The sequence below is a fragment of the Artibeus jamaicensis genome, unplaced genomic scaffold (genome assembly GCF_021234435.1).
Source record: "Artibeus jamaicensis isolate MK-2021 breed Jamaican fruit bat unplaced genomic scaffold, CSHL_Jam_final contig_387, whole genome shotgun sequence".
NCBI classification, from domain to species: domain Eukaryota; kingdom Metazoa; phylum Chordata; class Mammalia; order Chiroptera; family Phyllostomidae; genus Artibeus; species Artibeus jamaicensis.
This window is the reverse complement of record NW_026521812.1, coordinates 29185598-29205411: the sequence shown is the minus strand read 5'-3', so window position 1 is coordinate 29205411 and position 19814 is coordinate 29185598. Positions and strand designations below refer to the sequence as shown.

At 33.6% G+C, this 19814-nt stretch overlaps 1 protein-coding gene across 2 annotated transcripts in view; it reads right to left on the bottom strand.

Annotated features, from left to right (window-relative positions):
* ASCC3 (activating signal cointegrator 1 complex subunit 3) overlaps positions 1–19814 on the bottom strand; it is a 301569-nt gene that overhangs the window by 149032 nt on the left and 132723 nt on the right. For both annotated transcript variants that reach the window (XM_053664954.1, XM_053664955.1), the window contains exon 14: positions 8062–8196. In XM_053664954.1, coding sequence (XP_053520929.1) covers positions 8062–8196 — 135 coding nt within the window. The remainder of the gene's footprint in view (positions 1–8061; positions 8197–19814) is intronic.

Genomic DNA, 19814 nt, shown 5'->3' with positions numbered 1-19814 from the left:
CACTACTAAAAACAGTTTGAGGCACATGTGTATACAATCAATTCACAAAGACTAGCCTAGTTTGCATAACCAATTTCCACGTCATTTTGCCCATCTCGATTGTTCACTTTAACTTGGGAGAAAAAAAATACCATATCCTTGGTTCCATGTTATATCATCCTTTCAAAGGTTGCCTTGATTCTCACATGGGCTACCCTGATATTGCTACAAGCCAATTTAGAAACAAGTTAGATTCCAGAGAAAGTCCTCTCATTAGCAAAAGAGAGATCTCATCTAAAACTGCATTCCTTATGTCCATGTTTTTTTTTACTACTACAATATTTTATAATAATAGAAAGTAGCTGAAAATATGACATGCTAACACAGGCAAATAAATAAAGGCTGAAATACAATAAAAATAATCACCTTGTGAAATGTGATTTTGAGCTTTAAACTTTATCAATATAAATCTCTGCATCACTAATGTTTAATGACCTTACTTACTGAATCTATATAACTTTAAAGTGATTCTCCTAATAAAGTATTTTCAAATGAAAGAGCAACAATATTCCAATTAATATACTTTTTCAAACCATCATGGTTCCTTAACAAGATATATAATATAAATTCATTGTAAAAAATTTATTCTACACCTCTAAAATATATGTTAAAGCACAGGAACAAAAATAACTGCAATCGAAATATACGTAAACATAATAGCAAAAGAAGAAAGAATAACATTCTAATGATACTTTCTATGCTTATTGCTCCTTGACATGGCTATTGGTAATTATTTTGGGAAATCATACTTATAACACAAGCGATGAAATAAAAAATAAACAAGTAGGACTACATCAAACTAAAAAGCTACTGTAAAGCAACAGAAAGCACAGACAAAATGAAATGACAAGCTACAGAATGGGGAAAATATTGGCAAAACATTCGATAAGCTGTTAATATCCAAAATACATAAAAAACTCATGCAACTCAAAAACAAATAAATAAATAAAACAAATAACAAAAAAACCCTCACTAATCAAATTTCTTTAAGGGCAAAGAACCTGAATAGACACTTTTCCAAAGAAGATATATGAATGGCCAACAGGCATAGGAAAAGACACTCAACATCACTAGTCATTAGGAAAATACAAATTAAAAGCACAGCAAGATATCACCTTATGTTGATTAGAATGGCCATCATCAAAAAGACAACAAATACTGGTATGGATGTACAGAAAAGGGAACCGATGTGTACTATCAGTAGGGTTGTACATTGCTACAGCCACTGTGGAAAATAGTATGGAGGGCCATAAAAAATTAAAAATTGAACTACCTTATGGCCCCCAAATTTCACTTCTGGAAATATACCCAAAGGGAAAACATTAACAGAAAGATACCTTCCTTCACCCATATGTTCACAGTAGCATTATTTACAATAGCCAAGACATGAAAACGACCTAAGTGGATAAAGATGTAGAATATTATTTAGCCATAAAAATCTAGAAAATTTTCCTATTTGTGACAATATGAATGGACCTTGAAGGAATTATGTTAAGTAAAATAAGTCAAGTAGAAAAAGATAAAACTTACATGATCACACTTACATGTGGAATCACTTCACAGTACACTTGACCCTTGAACAGCATGAGTTTGAACTGCACAGGTCTGCTTATATGTGGATTTTTATCAATAAATATACAGTTGGCCCTTCATATCCCCAGGTTTTGTATCCTTGGATTCAACCTACCACAGACTGAAAACAGTATTTTTGATCTGCAGTTGGGAGCCCACAGACGCAGAGGGCCAGCTGTATGTATTGTCCTGTGCCATCTTATAGAAGGGACTTGAGCATCCCCGGATTTGGGTATCTGCAGGGGTTGTGGAACCAATCCTCCAGGGATACCAGGGGACAAATGTGGTGACATTTTGGGGGAATCAAGTTATATGTTAATTTTTGACTGCATGAATTGCAGAGGGGTTACCTCCTCTAACCCATGCACTGTTCAAGGGTGAACTGTATGTATAAATCACATCATCACACTGTATACCTTAAATTTATATGGTGAGGTAGTTCAATTATTCTCAATTAAATTGAGGTAAAAAAAGAGTCTCACCAAGCGAGCCCTATGTTAGATGTATTGAAATGAACATCTTGGCGATGGGAATTTCCCCAGCTTGGAGGAAAACCAATTCTGTGTTTCAGTACATAAATTCTGGCCATAAAATTTGGCTCTTCCGACGAACTTCAATAGCTCCCTGCTACATAAAGTCCAAACTCTTAGTATGTAATTTAAGGTCCTCTACATCCTGACCAAAATCTACACGCACCTGAAATTCTAGTGAAAACAGAACACCCTCATTTTCCAAATGTGTCCAGTGGTTTCTTTTGCCCAGGTTCTCTTTCTCCTTTCCTTGGAATACTCATGACACAAATTGCTGTATATTGAAATACAAAAGCACTGACTTGAATCGCTTTTCTCTTTTGTTTCTATTGAACTTTTTGTTCTCCCATGTCATTTCATTTTGGTTTACTTAGCTATGTATTTCTAAATCCTCTGTGAGGCTGTGTGTGTCTTAAAAGCTAACAGACTCTGCCTTGTTTGGCTACTTATTTTCAGTGGCACGGGACATTTGATCATTTGCATTAAAAATGAAGTATTAACGTAGAACTGGGTATCTTATATACTCTAAAATCATTGTTCTTAATAGCTATATAATATTTAATTGAAAGCCCATCCATAGTTTACTTTAAAGCTGCCCTACTGTTGGATATTTATGCTGTCTCTATATTTTTTTTCATAATAAATAATATGTTGGAACAGAGCCCTTGGTACATACTAACTTTTCTTTTAATGTACCCTTGAAAAGATTACCAGGTTTAGGTTTTCAAAGTTAAAGAATGTGGAAAAAAGTTTGGCTCTTAAAATATATACCAAAATGTCTTTTAAAAGGACTGAACTGATAGTTGCCACAGGAAATCCAAGCCTGTACCAAATCCTCAAATCATCTTCAGAATTGGACACCATCATTTTCGTTTTTGATGATTTATTGGGTTAAAGAGTACATATACTCCATTATTTATGCAACTTTACGTACTAATTATTTTCTTCAACAGTTTGTTTTACCTGAATTGACTCCTCTTTTTGCTCATTTACTTACTAGAAATTTCATGTTTTGGTTATTAAATAAGAACATATCTAAAGATGTGCATATTAACTACTCTGTTGTATGTTACTGATATTTCTCCCAACCTGCTTATTGCCTTTGGCAATTCAATATATTATATTTTATTGTCCTAAAGCTTTAACTTTAACATGATCACAGCGAATATTCTTTAAAGCTGTTTTTTCCTTCCCTTCAAAGCTCATATGTAACTATTTACAGTGTTTATTATATGTCAGGAAAGATCTACGTTGCCTCATTTATTATAAAAATCTTAAGACATAGGTATCACTGTCACTTTGTATATGTAATATACAAGTAGGAATTTACTTTCTTAAGTAAATTATAAATTGAGAAAGTCAAAAGTCTATGTTAGAGGATATGAATGAAGATTAATGTCCAGGTGTGCCTGGATCCATAGCCTTTATTCTGAGAGGCTACTTCCCTTTGAAAACAGTAAAGAGTCATGCTTCCAAAAATCCAATTAAAAACACAGTTCCATTTTTTACTTTAATTTTCTGTTTAAAACAATACTGCACTTTTGAAATTATTTCTGTGTGATTACAAAAGACAGTAAAATTGCTATATTACCCTCGAAAAGGAAAGGAGGTTGATATGGTGAAGGAAAAACAACCTGAGAAGATAACATTTTGTACATATTTAAAGTAAACAATAAGAGAAAGGGGGCTATTTAACAGGTATCTTCTATTGCAGGAAGAAATTCTAATTTTATTTGGCCTATACTGATACTGTTAAGCTGCTAAGGCAGAAATAAAGAAAGCTAGCATCATGATCAGAAAACTTGTATCAAAGCCAGATTCCATTACTAGGCAAAGTGAATGCTCATCTAATGAAAACAAGGAGATGGTTGGTAGATGTAGGCAATACAAAGTCATACAATGGTACTTTAAGATAGCTTTGAGGATATGTATTATTATTGGATTTTCCCCAGTTTTCTGATTAATAGACACTTCCATTAACTACATTCATGACGCTTACTGTACAATTAATCATTTCTAACTAAAAGAAAAAAACTCTTAACATTACTAATATATGTACAAAGATTTGTAAATCAGGGAAGTATGCTGGTGGGTGGGAAGATGGATGGGAAGATGGAGACACATTCACATTAGAATATTTTAAATCTCTTAACAGATTTGCACCTAAGGGTAAAAATTTATTTGACTACATCTTGAGTGGAACAGAATTTGAAGCGTGTAACTGAAATATTCATTCAACTTGATATAGTTACTTCTGTAAACGTAAGCTGCTATTTTCCCCTGGAGTATGTTCTATTTCACAGAAAACTGTGGTTTCTCGAGAGTATCTTTGCTGGGGAGAGTAAAAAGTTATAATATGCAGGATAAACTAGGAAAATTTATCCATATTGCTTGTTATCCTTTCACCATTTTAAAATTTAGTTATTAACACATATATTCTAAAAGTAGATTTCTATAATATATGTAAAGTTTTGTAACTGTTCATGCCAGTTTCCAAAACAATTTCATATATCACTCCATTTGTTTATCCCAGTAAACTACTGGAACAGGTGTTATTTATCCCATTGCTATTCCACTTGATAGAAGAGAAAGCTTCCAAAATGTTTAGGTGTTTAAGACCACAGGGTTCCTAGCAGTAAAGTAATCATGAGAGCTTTCTGTTAATGTGCCCTCTTGCTGAGGGCCTCATCGGAAATTCCTAGCAGCTCCATCTCTACAGGTTAAGCTACTTTTAGATACTTCATTTCTTCTTTCCCTATGTTCTTGTTTCAGTGGACAATTTGAAAATACGGCAGGTTTTTCACCTGGGGGTGACTGTTAGAAAAGATGGGAATATCGTGAGTCCTGAAGCATAATTTTTACTTACTAGAAAGAGAAGACTCATTTCAGCTGTGGATAAAGCACAGAAATAGCCTTTTCATGCATATCACACATAATGTGCAGAGAGAGAGAGAGAGAGAGAGAGAGACGCATTCCCAGTTCCTTAATGCAGTTTTATTATTATTTACACAAAGTTATAGTGTGTTAAAACTATTAAGAAATGCCTTTAAAAAACTTTATCTGGTAAGTCAGGACTTAAGATGGTTCCATTAAATAAGTAGGGGTAAAGTATCACAGGGACACGGTAGGGATTCCATTATATTTCCATTAACAGGACCCACAAGGCTAAATTTCTATGTATGACCATAGCAAAATTACCTCCTAATTTTATTTTAATGTTTTGAGTACTTAATTTCCCATTTTTCAAAAACGTGGGAAGAAATATCCCCTACCATCATGGTAATAGCTTCTGTAGAACTGCTAGACTGTTAATACCATTCAAGTTCAAAAAGTACTTCAAAGAATAGGAAGATGTAAACAACTAGAACTAGAACTATAATATAAAATTCTGAAGATGTGAGAAAACATTCAGGAAGATTACCTTTCTTTTGTTATAAAATAATATCCACTGTGGAGGAGCTGACCTTTTTGAATATCTCTTTAGGAGAAATGGGAAATGTGGCTATGCTTAAAATACATTCTTCCCTTTTATTTAAAAAAATGACTCAAAGCCTTCAAGCCTTTAAAAAAATCCCAGACTGGATTTTTCACTTGCTCTTGATGGAAGAGTGTTTAGGGGCATAAATGGTGACACATGGAGGCCGGACTTGGGAACACACAGTACAGTGTACAGACCATGGGTTGTGGAGCTGTGCACCTGAAATCTGTGTAATTGTGTTAACCAGTGTCATCACAGTAAATTCAATAAAAGGAAGAAGAAAAAAAAGACAGGCAGTGAAAAGGGTAGACTTTGGAGTGAGACCCGCCCAAATCGTGGCTGCACTAACTCACTGCATGGGAGTGGCAGGGAAATCACTCTCTTGCCCAGTTTCAGTTTCCTCATCTGGAAAATGGGGATAAGAATCTTCAAAGAAACAATAGTGGTGCTGATCACAACAAAAAAAGTGCGAATATCTCTTACAATGTTTGTCTCATAAGTACAAAGGCAAAAAGAAAAAGTAATTTTGGGGGACCCACTATCAGCCAAATACTGTATAAAAGGCTAGGAATATAATGGTGAACAGAACAATGCTCCAGTATTTATTAGTAAATGTTGTGGAATTCATTCTTGTTAAATAACCCAATAACAGTTAAATTGGATAAAAATAAAATATAATAAAAATACCAGAAGTTATAATAAAAATAACTACAATGTTCAAATCTACCCAACTATATTAAAATTTTTTATTTCTCCATGTTTTTTGGGCATAGTGATCTGTGAATCTGTGTTTGATGATGTTGTCCCAATTACTTGAAAGTCTCTATATAAATTATTTCTATATGCTTTAGAATATTTTGTCATATCTGAATTACTTACATATATGCTATATCAAGGGATAACAATACAAACCTACATCTCAGGTTGTTGTGAGAACTGAGTTATATAAAGTAATAGAAACAATCATTGGCCCTAATGAACACTTCATAATCATTAAACATTGTTATAATAATTACGTAATAAACCTGCTTTATTTAGAAGAGCCATAGCTCTCAGAATAGAGCTATGAAGTAACCAGATGTCCACCAGGTGGCTCTCTAGGCTTGGCTTTGAAACAAAACAGACTTGCTTTGTATTTCCAAAGAAATGAAATAAGACTTAATGAATGCCAACTTGACTTTTCAAAGAGTCTCAGAAATTCATAATTAATAAATAATTGAAAGATACAAAGCTGGTTAATAAATATTATAGAATAGAAATTTCATAATATGAAGAAAATGAATATATTTTGTAGTTCTAAATTGAAAGAGAATCTGACCTTCGCCCCAGCATCAGATTATCATATTCAGAATTTAAAATATTAAAAGTGGTAAAATTTATAGTGCAATTATAACAATTAAATACATTTCATTGATTGATAAATATGAAACCTCATGGAACAATGTCTGGTGTCTAGCAACTGCTCAGTAAACAACAGTGAAATCTTACTGTATATATAATATTGCGGAGTTAGTATCATTTTATGTTCAGAGTTTTTTATCTGAAAATTTATTTTCATAGCTATAAATCATAGCAAACTTTTTCTGCGTAGGGTCAGTGCATTTTAGGCTTGCGGGCCAAACACATAGTCTCATAGCAAGTATTCGGTTCCTCCCTTGTTGTGCCAAAAAGCAGCCACAAACAATAGAAAAGGGTCTGGCAGTTTTCTGATAGAACTTTAACTGCAGAAACAGGTGACTGCCTTTGACTCTGGGACTGTGCTTGCCCACTATTGATCTAAAATATGATTTGATATAATTAAATAAAGCCTATAAATCTCAGGATACCCAAATTACCTATGGAAGTACTTCTTAAACTATAATGTGCATAAAATCATCTGGGGATCAAGTTCAAAAGCAGATTATAATCTGGTAAAACTAGAGTGGGCCCTGAGTTTCTGCATTTCTAATGAGGACCTTTGCTTTCAGGTCCTTTGAGCACATACTGAACAGCACTGCAGTGGGTCTTAAATTTCTTGGTCTCAAACACTTGCATTCTTAAAAGAACTTTTATGTAGGTATGTCTGTCCATACTGACCCAAGGAAATTAAAGGTGGAAAAAAATTTTTTAATTGTCAATTGATTCTTTAAAAGGACAATGAGAAATATATAGATGTTAACATTTTATAAAACGTAACTGTCCTTTATGTTTTAACTATACTTTAAAAAGCAGGACTAAACACTATAATTATAATTATTTAGAAAGAAGTTATGATTGAACACATGCATTGGGATCCTTTGAAAGATCATTAAGTCAAGAAAAAAATCAAGATTATAACATAATAAATCTGTAAAATTAGTTTCTTAGAAATTGAGTACCATGGGTCTTTCATGCATAAAATAACCAGTATATCTGGCACACTGTGTGCTTTGTTCTGGTATCTTACTGTTATTTGTCCCCTACCTGTTTTTCTGCATGTCCATAGTCAGGTCCTTGTGTAGGTAAAAACCAGGAAATCTGGCCATTGTTTTTTGCTCTTTCTATTAGAGACATAGCTGTTCTTACAGTGGCATTTCGAGCATGTACAAACACCATCACCTAAAATAAAGGAAAGCAATTTATTTAATATTAAAATTCATTAAAAGATGGCTTAATACTAGTCTGCAAATCACTAAATACAAACAACTGTTAATTTTTCAAAATAAAACCCCAGTTCACAAACTTTCGAACATCTCCTTATTTTAGAACAAAATATGTATAGGATAAAGGCAAGTTAACTAAAATTCAGTAACATGCATTTATTTATTATTAGCCTATAAACTGGAAGACATTAGAGATGAAATTAGTGGGTTATATAAAATGTGGAGTTTAATTTGTACATATTCTCTTTTGAAGACATGATGCATTTGCACAATCATCTATTATGGGGACAGAATATAAAAAATATGAGAGCTTTACTTCTCTACAGTCAATGAAATTCCCAGTATCCTAAACATGTTTAAGGAAATTGAAAACAATAAAGAACCCTCTTTCTTGGACAAAATCATGTCTAAGAACAACTGTTAAAAATATAGTTTAGGGGACTACTGGAAATGGAAATGTTTCTAAAGGTATCCGGAATTTTTCATGGTGGTAGAACTACCTACGGAATTATTGACAAAGTGACTATGGAAATCTGAATGAGGGGAACGTCACATGTCTCTTTGTCAAAGAGAAGTGGATAACAGTACTTTCAGGGACAGTTACCAGGCAGAACGTTAAAGGCGACTGAAAAGAATAAATAAGGGTGCAGTTAGCATCCTGTATTTGCTGCCTGTTAGGATCTGCCTTCTCTCCTCTTGCTGTTTCTTCTTTGTGCCTTCAATTCTCCCATGTTCAGCTCAATCCCAGCCTTCCCAAAGAGCCATTACTATGTTGAAAAATAATTTTATTCTTTCATATGAGTGAGTGATCTTTTTCAATTTTTTATGGTGTAAATAAATACACTTTTAGATAACTGACATTTATACCAAACCGAAACATACAGTCTAAGGAGAGTCAGTACTGGAGCTTTGCATGATTTAGAGACCAGTCCGAGCCACAGCTTCCAATGAGACTGACACCTTTAAATCTCTCTGGAGCCACCATGGCATTCCCCTTATGGCTCAGTATCATGAAGTTCCTGATGATTGCTTCTTCGTCCCAGTATTTCCCCATATTCTGTTAAATATGTTTTCTTAGAAGGTGGGACTTTGGTGTTACTTGCAGGCTGCATATTTAGGAGGGTATGTAACTAATTGTTACAGTAAAAGAGAAGATCATTTGGAGAACTAACAGAAAAGTTAAAAGGTGAAGGAGATTTGGAATTTGACCAGGAATGAGATACAGTGACACATATATAGAGCACATGTTATATAAATAACACATAGTAACCTTACAAGGTCTGTACGGAAAAACTCCAACCATGGTTAATGTAACAAGAATGGTTTGCGTGACATGGATTGGACCTGGTAGCCAAGGAGAGTGGACTAGAATATGTATGCATGAACAATAACAACTTCACTATACCAGTCGGGGGGGGGTGACAGATGCTACTGAACGAACATGTGTACTGTGTGGCCATCACATTCACAGTGACTGAGTGAGGAGAGCAGCGAATCTGCATCACATTTTTGGGTTCAGCTTGAACATTCCTCTGGAAAACTATTTAGATAATTCAGAAGGCTGCAGCTAAGGGCAACAGGTGACTGGCAGCTTTACCACCACAACATGCCTGCTCATGCATCACATCTTATGCAGAGTTTTTTGGTGAAACTTCAAATCACCCAGGTGACTCAGTCCCCCTATATCCCCAATTTGGTACCCTGCAACTTCTGGCTTTTCCCAAAACTAAAATTACCTTTGAAAGGGAAGAGATTTCAGGCTGTCAGTACGATTTAGGAAAAATACAATGGGGCAGCTGATGATGAGTGGGAGAACTGTGTGAGGTCCCAGGGTACCTACTTTGAAGAGGACTGCAGTCTCATTGTTCTATGTACAATGTTTCTTGTATCTTGTTCAATAAATTTCTTCATTTTCCATGTTATATGGCTTAACACTTTCTGGACAGATCTTGTATGCTTATAAACTTGTCAGAGAGTATGTTTCACATATGGAATATTAATATTCACAGACGGGTAAAATCTCAAATAACAGTCATTCATGAAATTGAAATGCTTAACTAATATTCTCTTAGGGTATATTCAAAGTGAAGGAGAGCAGATAATCTGGAGAATAACAGAAGCTCTTCAATGAAGAACTCCCAGTGTTCGTAAAACATGAAATAGCATGGCAAGTTATCTAGAGAAATTTCTCATGTTAACCACAGTTTTTAAGGATGCGAAGCTTGAGATTTCACACTTTGTCAGAGCTCTAACTTACTTGCTGATACTAATGTGTTTTGAAAAACATGGTAAGAATATTTCTAAAGAGTTGACTCATACATAACATTTACTTCAAAAACTTTTACAGATGCTAGAAAATTCTTCTGTTTTCCTCATTTTCAACTAAAAAAAGTTGATTTGATAGACTAGCTTTCTGGGGAAACATCTTTACTTCATAAGATGTTAAGAGACTGTCATTTAATATCACTGTGATATTTTCAAAATTACTGACAAAAGCTGTTAAATACTAAGTGAGATAGAAAATTCTGTTAACCATAATGCCATGATGAGGTTTCACTAGTTCAGAATCTGTCAAATTCCATCATTCTGTCTATTGCAAAAGGTAAGGCTATTTAAACTGTGAATTCCTTTTTAAAAGTGTAAGGGTAATTTTTTTTCTTATACAAAAATGAATTTTATCACACATAGCCTCATTAACCCTCATTAACATTAAATGTTTAAAATCATAATTAAAAGTCATTATTTTAATTATGATTTATTTTAATTATAATTAAAATTAAATAATTAAATAATTAAAATGTTATTATTTTATTCATTCATACATTTCAGAGCATGTGGTCACCACCAAGCCTTGAGTAAACTACTGAGAAAAAGAAAGGGCCCTGCTCATGGTCTCATGGAAATGAGAATCTATTATGAGGAATTACATTTTTCAAAATTTTTTACTTAATAAATATTTATTGCCAATGTATCTGTAAAATACCCTTAAAAGGAAAAATATGAAAATAGACAAGACATGGCCCGGTCTATAAAATACATGTAAAATTTAAGGAGGCAACTGTACACATAATTAAGGCAGCTGACCCAAAAGATGTATAGAGTGTGGATATATGTATGTTTAACATAGGAATGTTAAACATAGAGCTCCTGAGTTTCCTTAATTCTGCCATTCAAATACATAAATACATTAAAACATATTTTATGTATGTATGCATGTATGTATGTATTTATTTATAGAGAGAGGGGAAGAAAGGGAGAAAGAAGGAAACATCAGTGTGTAGTTGCCTCTCACGTGCCCCCTATTAAGGACCTGGCCTGCAACCCAGGCCTGTGTCCTGACTGGGAATCAAGCCCTGTATTTCACAGGCCAGCACTCAATCCACTGAGCCACACCGGCCCACACCATGGCTCATTCCAAGGTCTTTACACAATACCTATCACGTACCTCGCAATGTACTAAGCACCAGCCATACAATAATAAATACATTCCAAGCTTCCAAACTGGAACATTATTGATATGGTGAGAAAGAATCACTAGTAGTCAGCCTGATCTGGTTATACAAGCAGGGTACAGTGTGGATGGAGGAGGCTACAGCATTAGAGTATTTACCTTTGGTAATTTTAGTGCATTAGCTTGAAGAAGTGCATGCTCTTTCAAAATTTCTATTTCTGAGGCCCAAGGACCACTTCATCACAATTACTGCTGGTATCTATTAAGACAGATTTCTGGGTCTTCCCTGAAACCACTTAAGAAAGAATATCTAGGGGTGGGGTACAGATATTAACTCCTACTGAGACGACTATCGAGTGAAACTGATAATTACCACCAACTTAATTTTCTTCTTCTAAAGTAAAAGTTTAAAAGAAAAAATAAATAAAACCACCACTACAAAGATTATTTAAAAATTTCCCTAGTAATCTATCTTAATTTACTTATACATATGATATCAAGAAATATTAAGGCATTTTATATAAATAGCATAGCCCCAAGATCATTTCCCAGATGGGCTAGGCTTTTATAATGCAACTAAATTTTTATTCCCCATTATTCAAATGCCACATTATGTAAATCCTGCTGAAATAACAGATATGAAGAACATAAGGGAAAATAAAATATGACCCTAAATTTTCATTAATTACTTCAGTTTGACTTGTCAACTTATCATTTTGCAAATTATTTCCTACCGCAGCCAAGAGAAATATTAGTTACAACTTAAAATAGCAATTTCTTTTTATTAAAGAATCCATCATGTCCTGTTTAGTAAAATAAACTGTTTTTCTCATTAGAAATCTTCTGTAGAGGCTCCAATGGAAGCCATTATAAGATTTTGGGTCTCTATAAACATACTGGATTTTATGGTTTGTTAATTTGGTTAATTAATTTAAATAGATTCATGAAAATTATAACAGAAAGAACAGCGTTGTTTCATTTGGCAAAAAAACTCCAAATAAATCTTAAAAACACTGCTGGTAATGGAACAGCAGTGTTAAATGGATACATGCCATTAAGATAAGGTTGGAACAGGAGATTTGAGTCAATACATTGGTAAAATTTAATTGTTTTATAAAATTGTTTATATTTTTCTTGAAGTTTGTCAGGTTAACGCATTTATAAATATTTTATATACTTATTTTTAGTTTAAAAAGCCATTCAGTTTAAATACACATAATAAAATCACTTCTGGACTAGGAAAGGAAGTATGTGAATTTGACTCTGCTCCCGTCTTTTGACTTGCCGAGAAAAGTGTTGTTCACATGAGATGTTGATTAAAAGTAATACGTGAATAAAAGCTCAAATGATCATTTAAAAAACTAGAATGCTTAAGTAACTGATATTGTTTCAGTGCATTCAAAGGAAAGAAGAACGTATTATTTGACAAAGACTCAAAGTTCTACTTTGAAATTAAATAGATTTTAACTCAGAACAAATTATTTGATTGCTTTGATTGTACTTCATCCAGTCCACAGGTAGTGACTAGTGTCACGGGATCATCATAAGGATTGAAGGATATAATGTGAGTGAAAACACTACATTTATAAAGCAAGGCTCTCAAACTTTTAGAATGATTCAAAATCATCAAGCAGGCTTGTTATAAAATGAAAATGCTACTTCTTCCCTATACCTCCTGTTCTGATTCAGTAGGTCTCAGACAAGCTAAAAATTTGCATTTCTACCAAGTTCTAAGGAGATGCTGATACTCTTTGTATAGGAACTTTGAGAACCTCTTCCAGAGCTGGTAAGTATTAGCACCATTATAAGGGTAATAACTAATAAATTTAATTGAGTCTAAAAGACTAAATGGTTAGATCAGTAAATGACTACTTTAAAATGACACCTATATAAGTACTTATTCTTCATTTATGGAAATATGTTTTGGAATCAAAAAGTTAATAGGACTATTTGAGACTGAGATTATTGGAAGACAGGAAGGAGGAGGCCAAATATTAAAGCTGAAATCTGGACTCAAAGCCTTTCTGAGAAATTTCCACTAAGAAGCCTAAGAAGGAAATACCTGAAAAGATGCAATATGACCCACATGAGTAATGATGTTCGAAAGTATATGATACTGACTCTTGCAATTGTTAATCAATGAGGTTTGAGGGTGAGGAGACTAGGGGGTTGCCCAGCAATCTGGTTTAACAAGTCCCTTAGGTGATTCTGGTGCTTTTACAACTTTGAGAACCTTGTGTTAGGCATTCCTTGTTATTGGAAAACAAAAACAAAATTTCTCTGTGCTTCTATCATTCATTCATTCATTCATTTTTACTTTTCTATTGAATTGATTGAGGTGACACTGGTTAATAAAATTATATAGGTTTCAGGTATACAAGTCTATAATGCACCATCTGTATTTTGTGTTGTGTGTTTATCACCCCAAGCCAAGTCTCCTGCAATCACCATTTTCCCCATTTTACCCTCTTCTACCATCCTGACCTGTCCTTCCCTGTGATAATCACCATTCTGTTGTCTCTTAAAGAAAAAAATTTTTTTTGCTTAATTCCCTCACTTTTTCCACCCATTCTCTGTGCTTTTAGAATGGCCTTGATAAGAAGTATCTTTGGGAGAATTAAGAAAACAATCAAGTTACTTTTTGTATTTTATAGCTTGAATTAGGTTTCTCGCTACAGATGTATTTCAGATACATTTACTTACCACAAGATCATGTATGCAAAAATAATTTTTATTGCTGAGGTCCTATTTCTACATCTGTGTTACCAGGTAAATGCGCTTTTAAAAGGTTTCATTCTGTATGTTCTGAATCCAAGAGTCATCTGTGGTGCAAACTACAAGTTACAGAGGACTGTTAGTTCAGGCCTGCCAATTCTGCCATGCTGACAACGCAGGCTATCTGACGGACTTCTCCTATCAGCACAGTCTCCTCTACTGATACTGGTACTTGCTTAGTATTCCGTTACTTAGTAACAACATAAGTTATTTAATTAGTCTCCAATCTTTTATTATTTAAGGCAATCCTGTAGTAAATAATTCTCTACACAATTCATTTCATATGTTTGTGAATATATTTGTTAGACAGTTTCGCTGAAGTGGAATTGTTTGGTCAAAGTATATGTGACTAATCATTAAACTTATTCTGCATATTGTCTGTTCACTATTAGGTATTTTTTCTTATCAATTTATAGGTGCTCTTTGTATAAGAAAGATAGTAGGCTTTGCCTTTTCCTATATTACAAATATTTTATTCTAGTCTATGCCTTATCTTTTGATTTTGTTTATGGTATCTTATTAAGGATGGAAACAGTTAATTTTTCTATAAATCTGTCAGCACTTTCCTCTGGTTTATGGGAAATTCATAGACAAGGAAGTGAAAACAGTCATAAACATTAAAAAGATGCTGTACTTCACTAATACTGTGTGGCTCTAAAAATCCAATGGTAGATACAAATAGTTAAATTTCACTCTTGCGCATACACACAAAGATCTGAAAAGATATCCATGATGTAGTGCTATGTGAAAAAATGTCAAGTTGAAGAACAATTTCTATAATATTATCCTAAGTGTATGTGTAAAGAATGTGTGTGTTTAGAAAGAGAGATATGAATGGATACCCACCAAAGTAATTAATTACCTGGCAAAATGAAAATGGCATGGGAGGGAGATTAAAAGAACATTTCCTTTTTCTATCTTGCATCATTTGTATTACCTATACCTTAATAGTTTTATAGTTAAATATATAAATTATAGTGAACAGGAGAAATAAACAGTGATAGCAATGAGGTTATAATATATTTATAATTCATATTGTACTACTATGTTTAATATATTTTATTGCTAATAGATTTATGATGTTAAGGTAAACATTTAAAGAATACATTTTTAACAATGCAGGTATAAGGGTTACGGTGGTACTCTTGAACTCAGTGGCAAATTTATCTTTGGGTTGAACTGGAAATGTTTTAGGAAGAAAAGAGAGACATGTTCTAGCAGAAGAAAATAATAGCATTCGAAAGAAAATAAACAAGTCAAAGGTTCAGTCTTAGAAGAAAGAAAATCTATATGCTGGTGAATATAGACTTTTAGCAGAAACAGACACATGGACAGAAGAGCAGTAACACTTAGAAAGGCAAAGCACAATCTCACTGTTAAATATATACTAAGATAAAGAAAAAATTCATTAGAGATTCAAAAATAGTACCACTTTAAGTGATACTTGAAGATTATTCTTCTGTTAGGGAAAGATTTTAAAATGAACAGAGAGGAGGCCATCATCATGGAAAAAATAGGAATTTTTTGTAAAGTAATAAACATTAGATGATAATCAAAATATCACTCAAGGAAGTATAAAATAAAAAGGTAGACAAAACACAGGGAAAACCTTAAGATGCTTTTGGAATTGTAAATTGATAAGACAGTGGACAGGACAATTTTAAAAGGGTGTGGTTAGTAAAAAAAAGAGGGCTCTGATTTTTAAGACTGTAATGAGCAAGAAAGTACTTAGAAGTACTTAGAAGAGCAAGAAGTACTTAGAAGTACTGAGGGTTAATATGATTGAGACAGAGCTTATAAAAGAAACTTTCATTTAAACTTTCTAAAAGATAACTTTGTAACCAATTAACTACCAGAAAATACAAGTTTGCAGAACTTTTAAAAAAAAAAACAACATAAACCCTTGTAACTACATGGGAGAGATAGATGTTACTACATTATGGTTAAATTAAAATAAAATATTCCCTGATGCTTCCAGATACATGTGATACTTTCTTCTTTTGAATGTCCAAAGACTTTGTATGCCCCTCTCTTAAGCATTTATCACTGACTACCTTTTATTTTTAGCTATTTTTGTGTTTGATTTAGCTCCTCTGAGAGTCTGTGATCATCCAATAATTATAGGACGGGCTCTGAGAACGTAAGAGTGGGTAAGTTACTATGGTGCAGGATTGGAGTCTGGGAACATGGTGAACAAAGAAGCCATCATTCATTACACAACAATCACAGGGAGGAAGAAATTCACCCCTCTCAAAAAAAAAAAAAAAAAAGCAAAGCATCATCTAGCATCAATTGGGGCCCTCTTTCAAAGTCAGCAAATTACTTGACTTAAAGGTCATGCATGACATTCCAGTTTCTTCATTATTGGCTTTAGGATGTCATCTCTTTAAATCTTTCTTCCCATTGCTCAACACCTCCATGCATCTGCATGTTTTCAGGCCTTTAACTATGTTTTACTTTACTGGTTCTCCTACCAACTTCACCTGAGGACACTTTAAAGCAAGTTCTCCAATAGCTCCAGGGAAAATGAATCACTCCCACATCACTCTGTTCATACCTGGTATTATCTCCAGTTGTGCATAGGTCTCACCACTGTTGATAATAATTACTAGGACTAAGAATAAAAGAGCAGGATACATCAATAATGCTCACTATATGCTAGGCCTGGTACTGGGTGCCATGAATAGCCATCTAGCTTACAATTAATTACACATCTAGCTTACACAATTGAGTAGGCAATTCTATTAGTACTTTATAGATGAGAAAACTGAAGCTTAGAGTTTCAATAACTTGTAATTCCTTCAAGGGAAGAACAGGGAATTAGCCACAGATTTGATATTCCAAAGATGCTTTCTTTCCATCAAGTGAGATTCCGTCCTCAGTGCTGCCTGGAAGCAAGTTCATACCTTACTACGATATTCTGCCGTGGGTATTGTGCTCTTGTGTATATTGCGTATCCATGTTTTTGGCCCAAACGTTCAGGAAAAAATCTTTCGTTTTAATTTTTTAATTCAATTATTTATCTATTTATATTTAGACCCAAAACTGATTATGCTATTCCAGGGTATTATTTTGCATATGGATATTGTTATTGCTTTCTAGAGTTACAATGTTAATGCATAAGCATAAATAAAAGAATTAAAAACATTTATATAGCTATGGAATTAGTCATACCCATGTGCAATATGTATCTTTATTTTTCCCTCAAAAATCTGGGCAAAAAGTGTGCATTATACATGGCAAAGTATGGTAATTCGGAGGTCTGCTGGTCACCCCCATATCACTCTCCCAGCTGTCACCCCGTGAGTGGGCACTGAATAAATAAGTGCTAAAATCCCAGTGTTCAAAACGATCAGCTTGCACAGGAGGGATTTATTTTGAGCAGAGATCTGAATTTTAAAGTTTATAAATCACAATAGGATATATGAGGAGTTAATACTTTTACTGATACTTTTAAAAAATTTTTATTTAGTTATTTTTCAAGTACAGTTTTTTTGTCTATTTCTCCCATCCCAGCCTCCCCCACCCCTTGCTCCCCACCTCCCTCCCATTTCCACCCCCCTTAGTTCTCGTCCCTGTGTCCTTCCTATTTGTTCCTCCAAATCCCTCCCCCTTTTTCCCCTTAACTTCCCTTCCCTCTCCCCTCTGGTCGCTGTCCCCTTGTTCTCTATTTCAGTGTCTTTGTTTTTTTTTTTTTCTGCTTGTTTATTTTGTTGTTTAGCTTCCTGTTAAAGGTGAGATCATATGGTATTTGTCTTTCAACACCTGGCCTATTTCACTCAGCATAATGCTTTCCAGTTCCATCCATGTTGTGGCAAAGGGTAGTAGCTCCTTCTTTCTCTCTGCTGCATAGAATTCCACTGTGTATATGTACCACAGTTTTTTGATCCATTCATTTACTGATGGGCACCTAGGATGCTTCCAACTCTTGGCTATTGTAAATTGTGCTGCTATGAACATATTTCACAGACATAGAACAAACACTTCAAAAATTTATATGGAACCATAAAGGACCCCGAATAGCAGCTGCACTTTTGAGAAAAGAAGAACAAAGTAGGAGGGATCACAATACCTGATATCAAACTGTATTACTGATACCTTTTATTACACTATTAGGTATCAAGCGAAATTACAATTTTTCAACAAGGTAATTTTCTTACATAGTTTTAAACTTAATACGTAGATGTTCAACTAATATTTAATGATTTCAAATTGATAATGGTTATACATTTGATATTATTTTAAGGCTATGTGTATGTTTATCTTAATGTTTTTGTGAAGTTCAAAATTTGTGATTTAAAAAAAACATAAAATGAGCTATTCTGAGAGCATCTTAAAAAGAAAAACACCAAAATTCTGGACTTTGAAGTCAAAGATAGGTCCTAAATCAAAGCTACTATATTTATAATAAATCAAATTAATCAAATTCATTAACCAAAATAATATCCTATTGATGGGCATGAATAAAGAAAATATTCTTATGTTCTAAAATGTTAAAGATCAGACACCACTATATTTGGATTATATCAATAAAATTATTAGTAAGCTAGGACTAAAGTAATAAATTTTAAAAACCTCTATTTTATTAATCATGGGTATAACCACTATCATTTATTATTAGATAGTCCTGGCAACCAACCAAATTACTAAAGCATTTATTTTAGCTTAAAAACACCTAGTTAAATATTTAGCAGGTATACTGTAAAAAATAAAAAACTATCTTAAATAGGGTTAATTTATCTTGTTGTAACTACATCAGAAAACTGTATAATCCCCTGACGAGTCTCCACGAATTAAATTATGCAGACAAACTCGGGAAAGTAATCTGGAACAGAGAGAAGCGGTCCCGCAGCCCCAAGCTGTGAGACCACATTTGCAGTTGGCAGTTCAGAACCACCTCTGGACTCCCACACTGAGCATCTGCAGTTCTTCGCAAGAAACCTAAGCTTTTAAGTGATAAATAGATTCAGGTGATCTTTAATGAATTATATTTAGGGCATTACTGTAAATGTGAAATATATTCTTCACCAATTTCTTTAAAGAAATGTTTTAAATTTATTAGTTTCTACATTTGAGTTGAACAGATAGTTATTAACTACTCCATTTGGTTAAAAGGATTCCATAACACTTTACATCTTCTAACTAAAAGATATATATTATCAAAATGTGTAATAATTTTAAAAACCAAAACTTGGAGGACTTAGTGTACTATGTATGTACTGTAATAGCAAAAACATCATATTTTTAGCTAAGTCCTATAAAATATTATCTTGCAATCCATTCATGATATCAGTAATTAGAAGCATAAGACATTTATATTTCAATAGTCTCTCAACTGTTAAGACCAC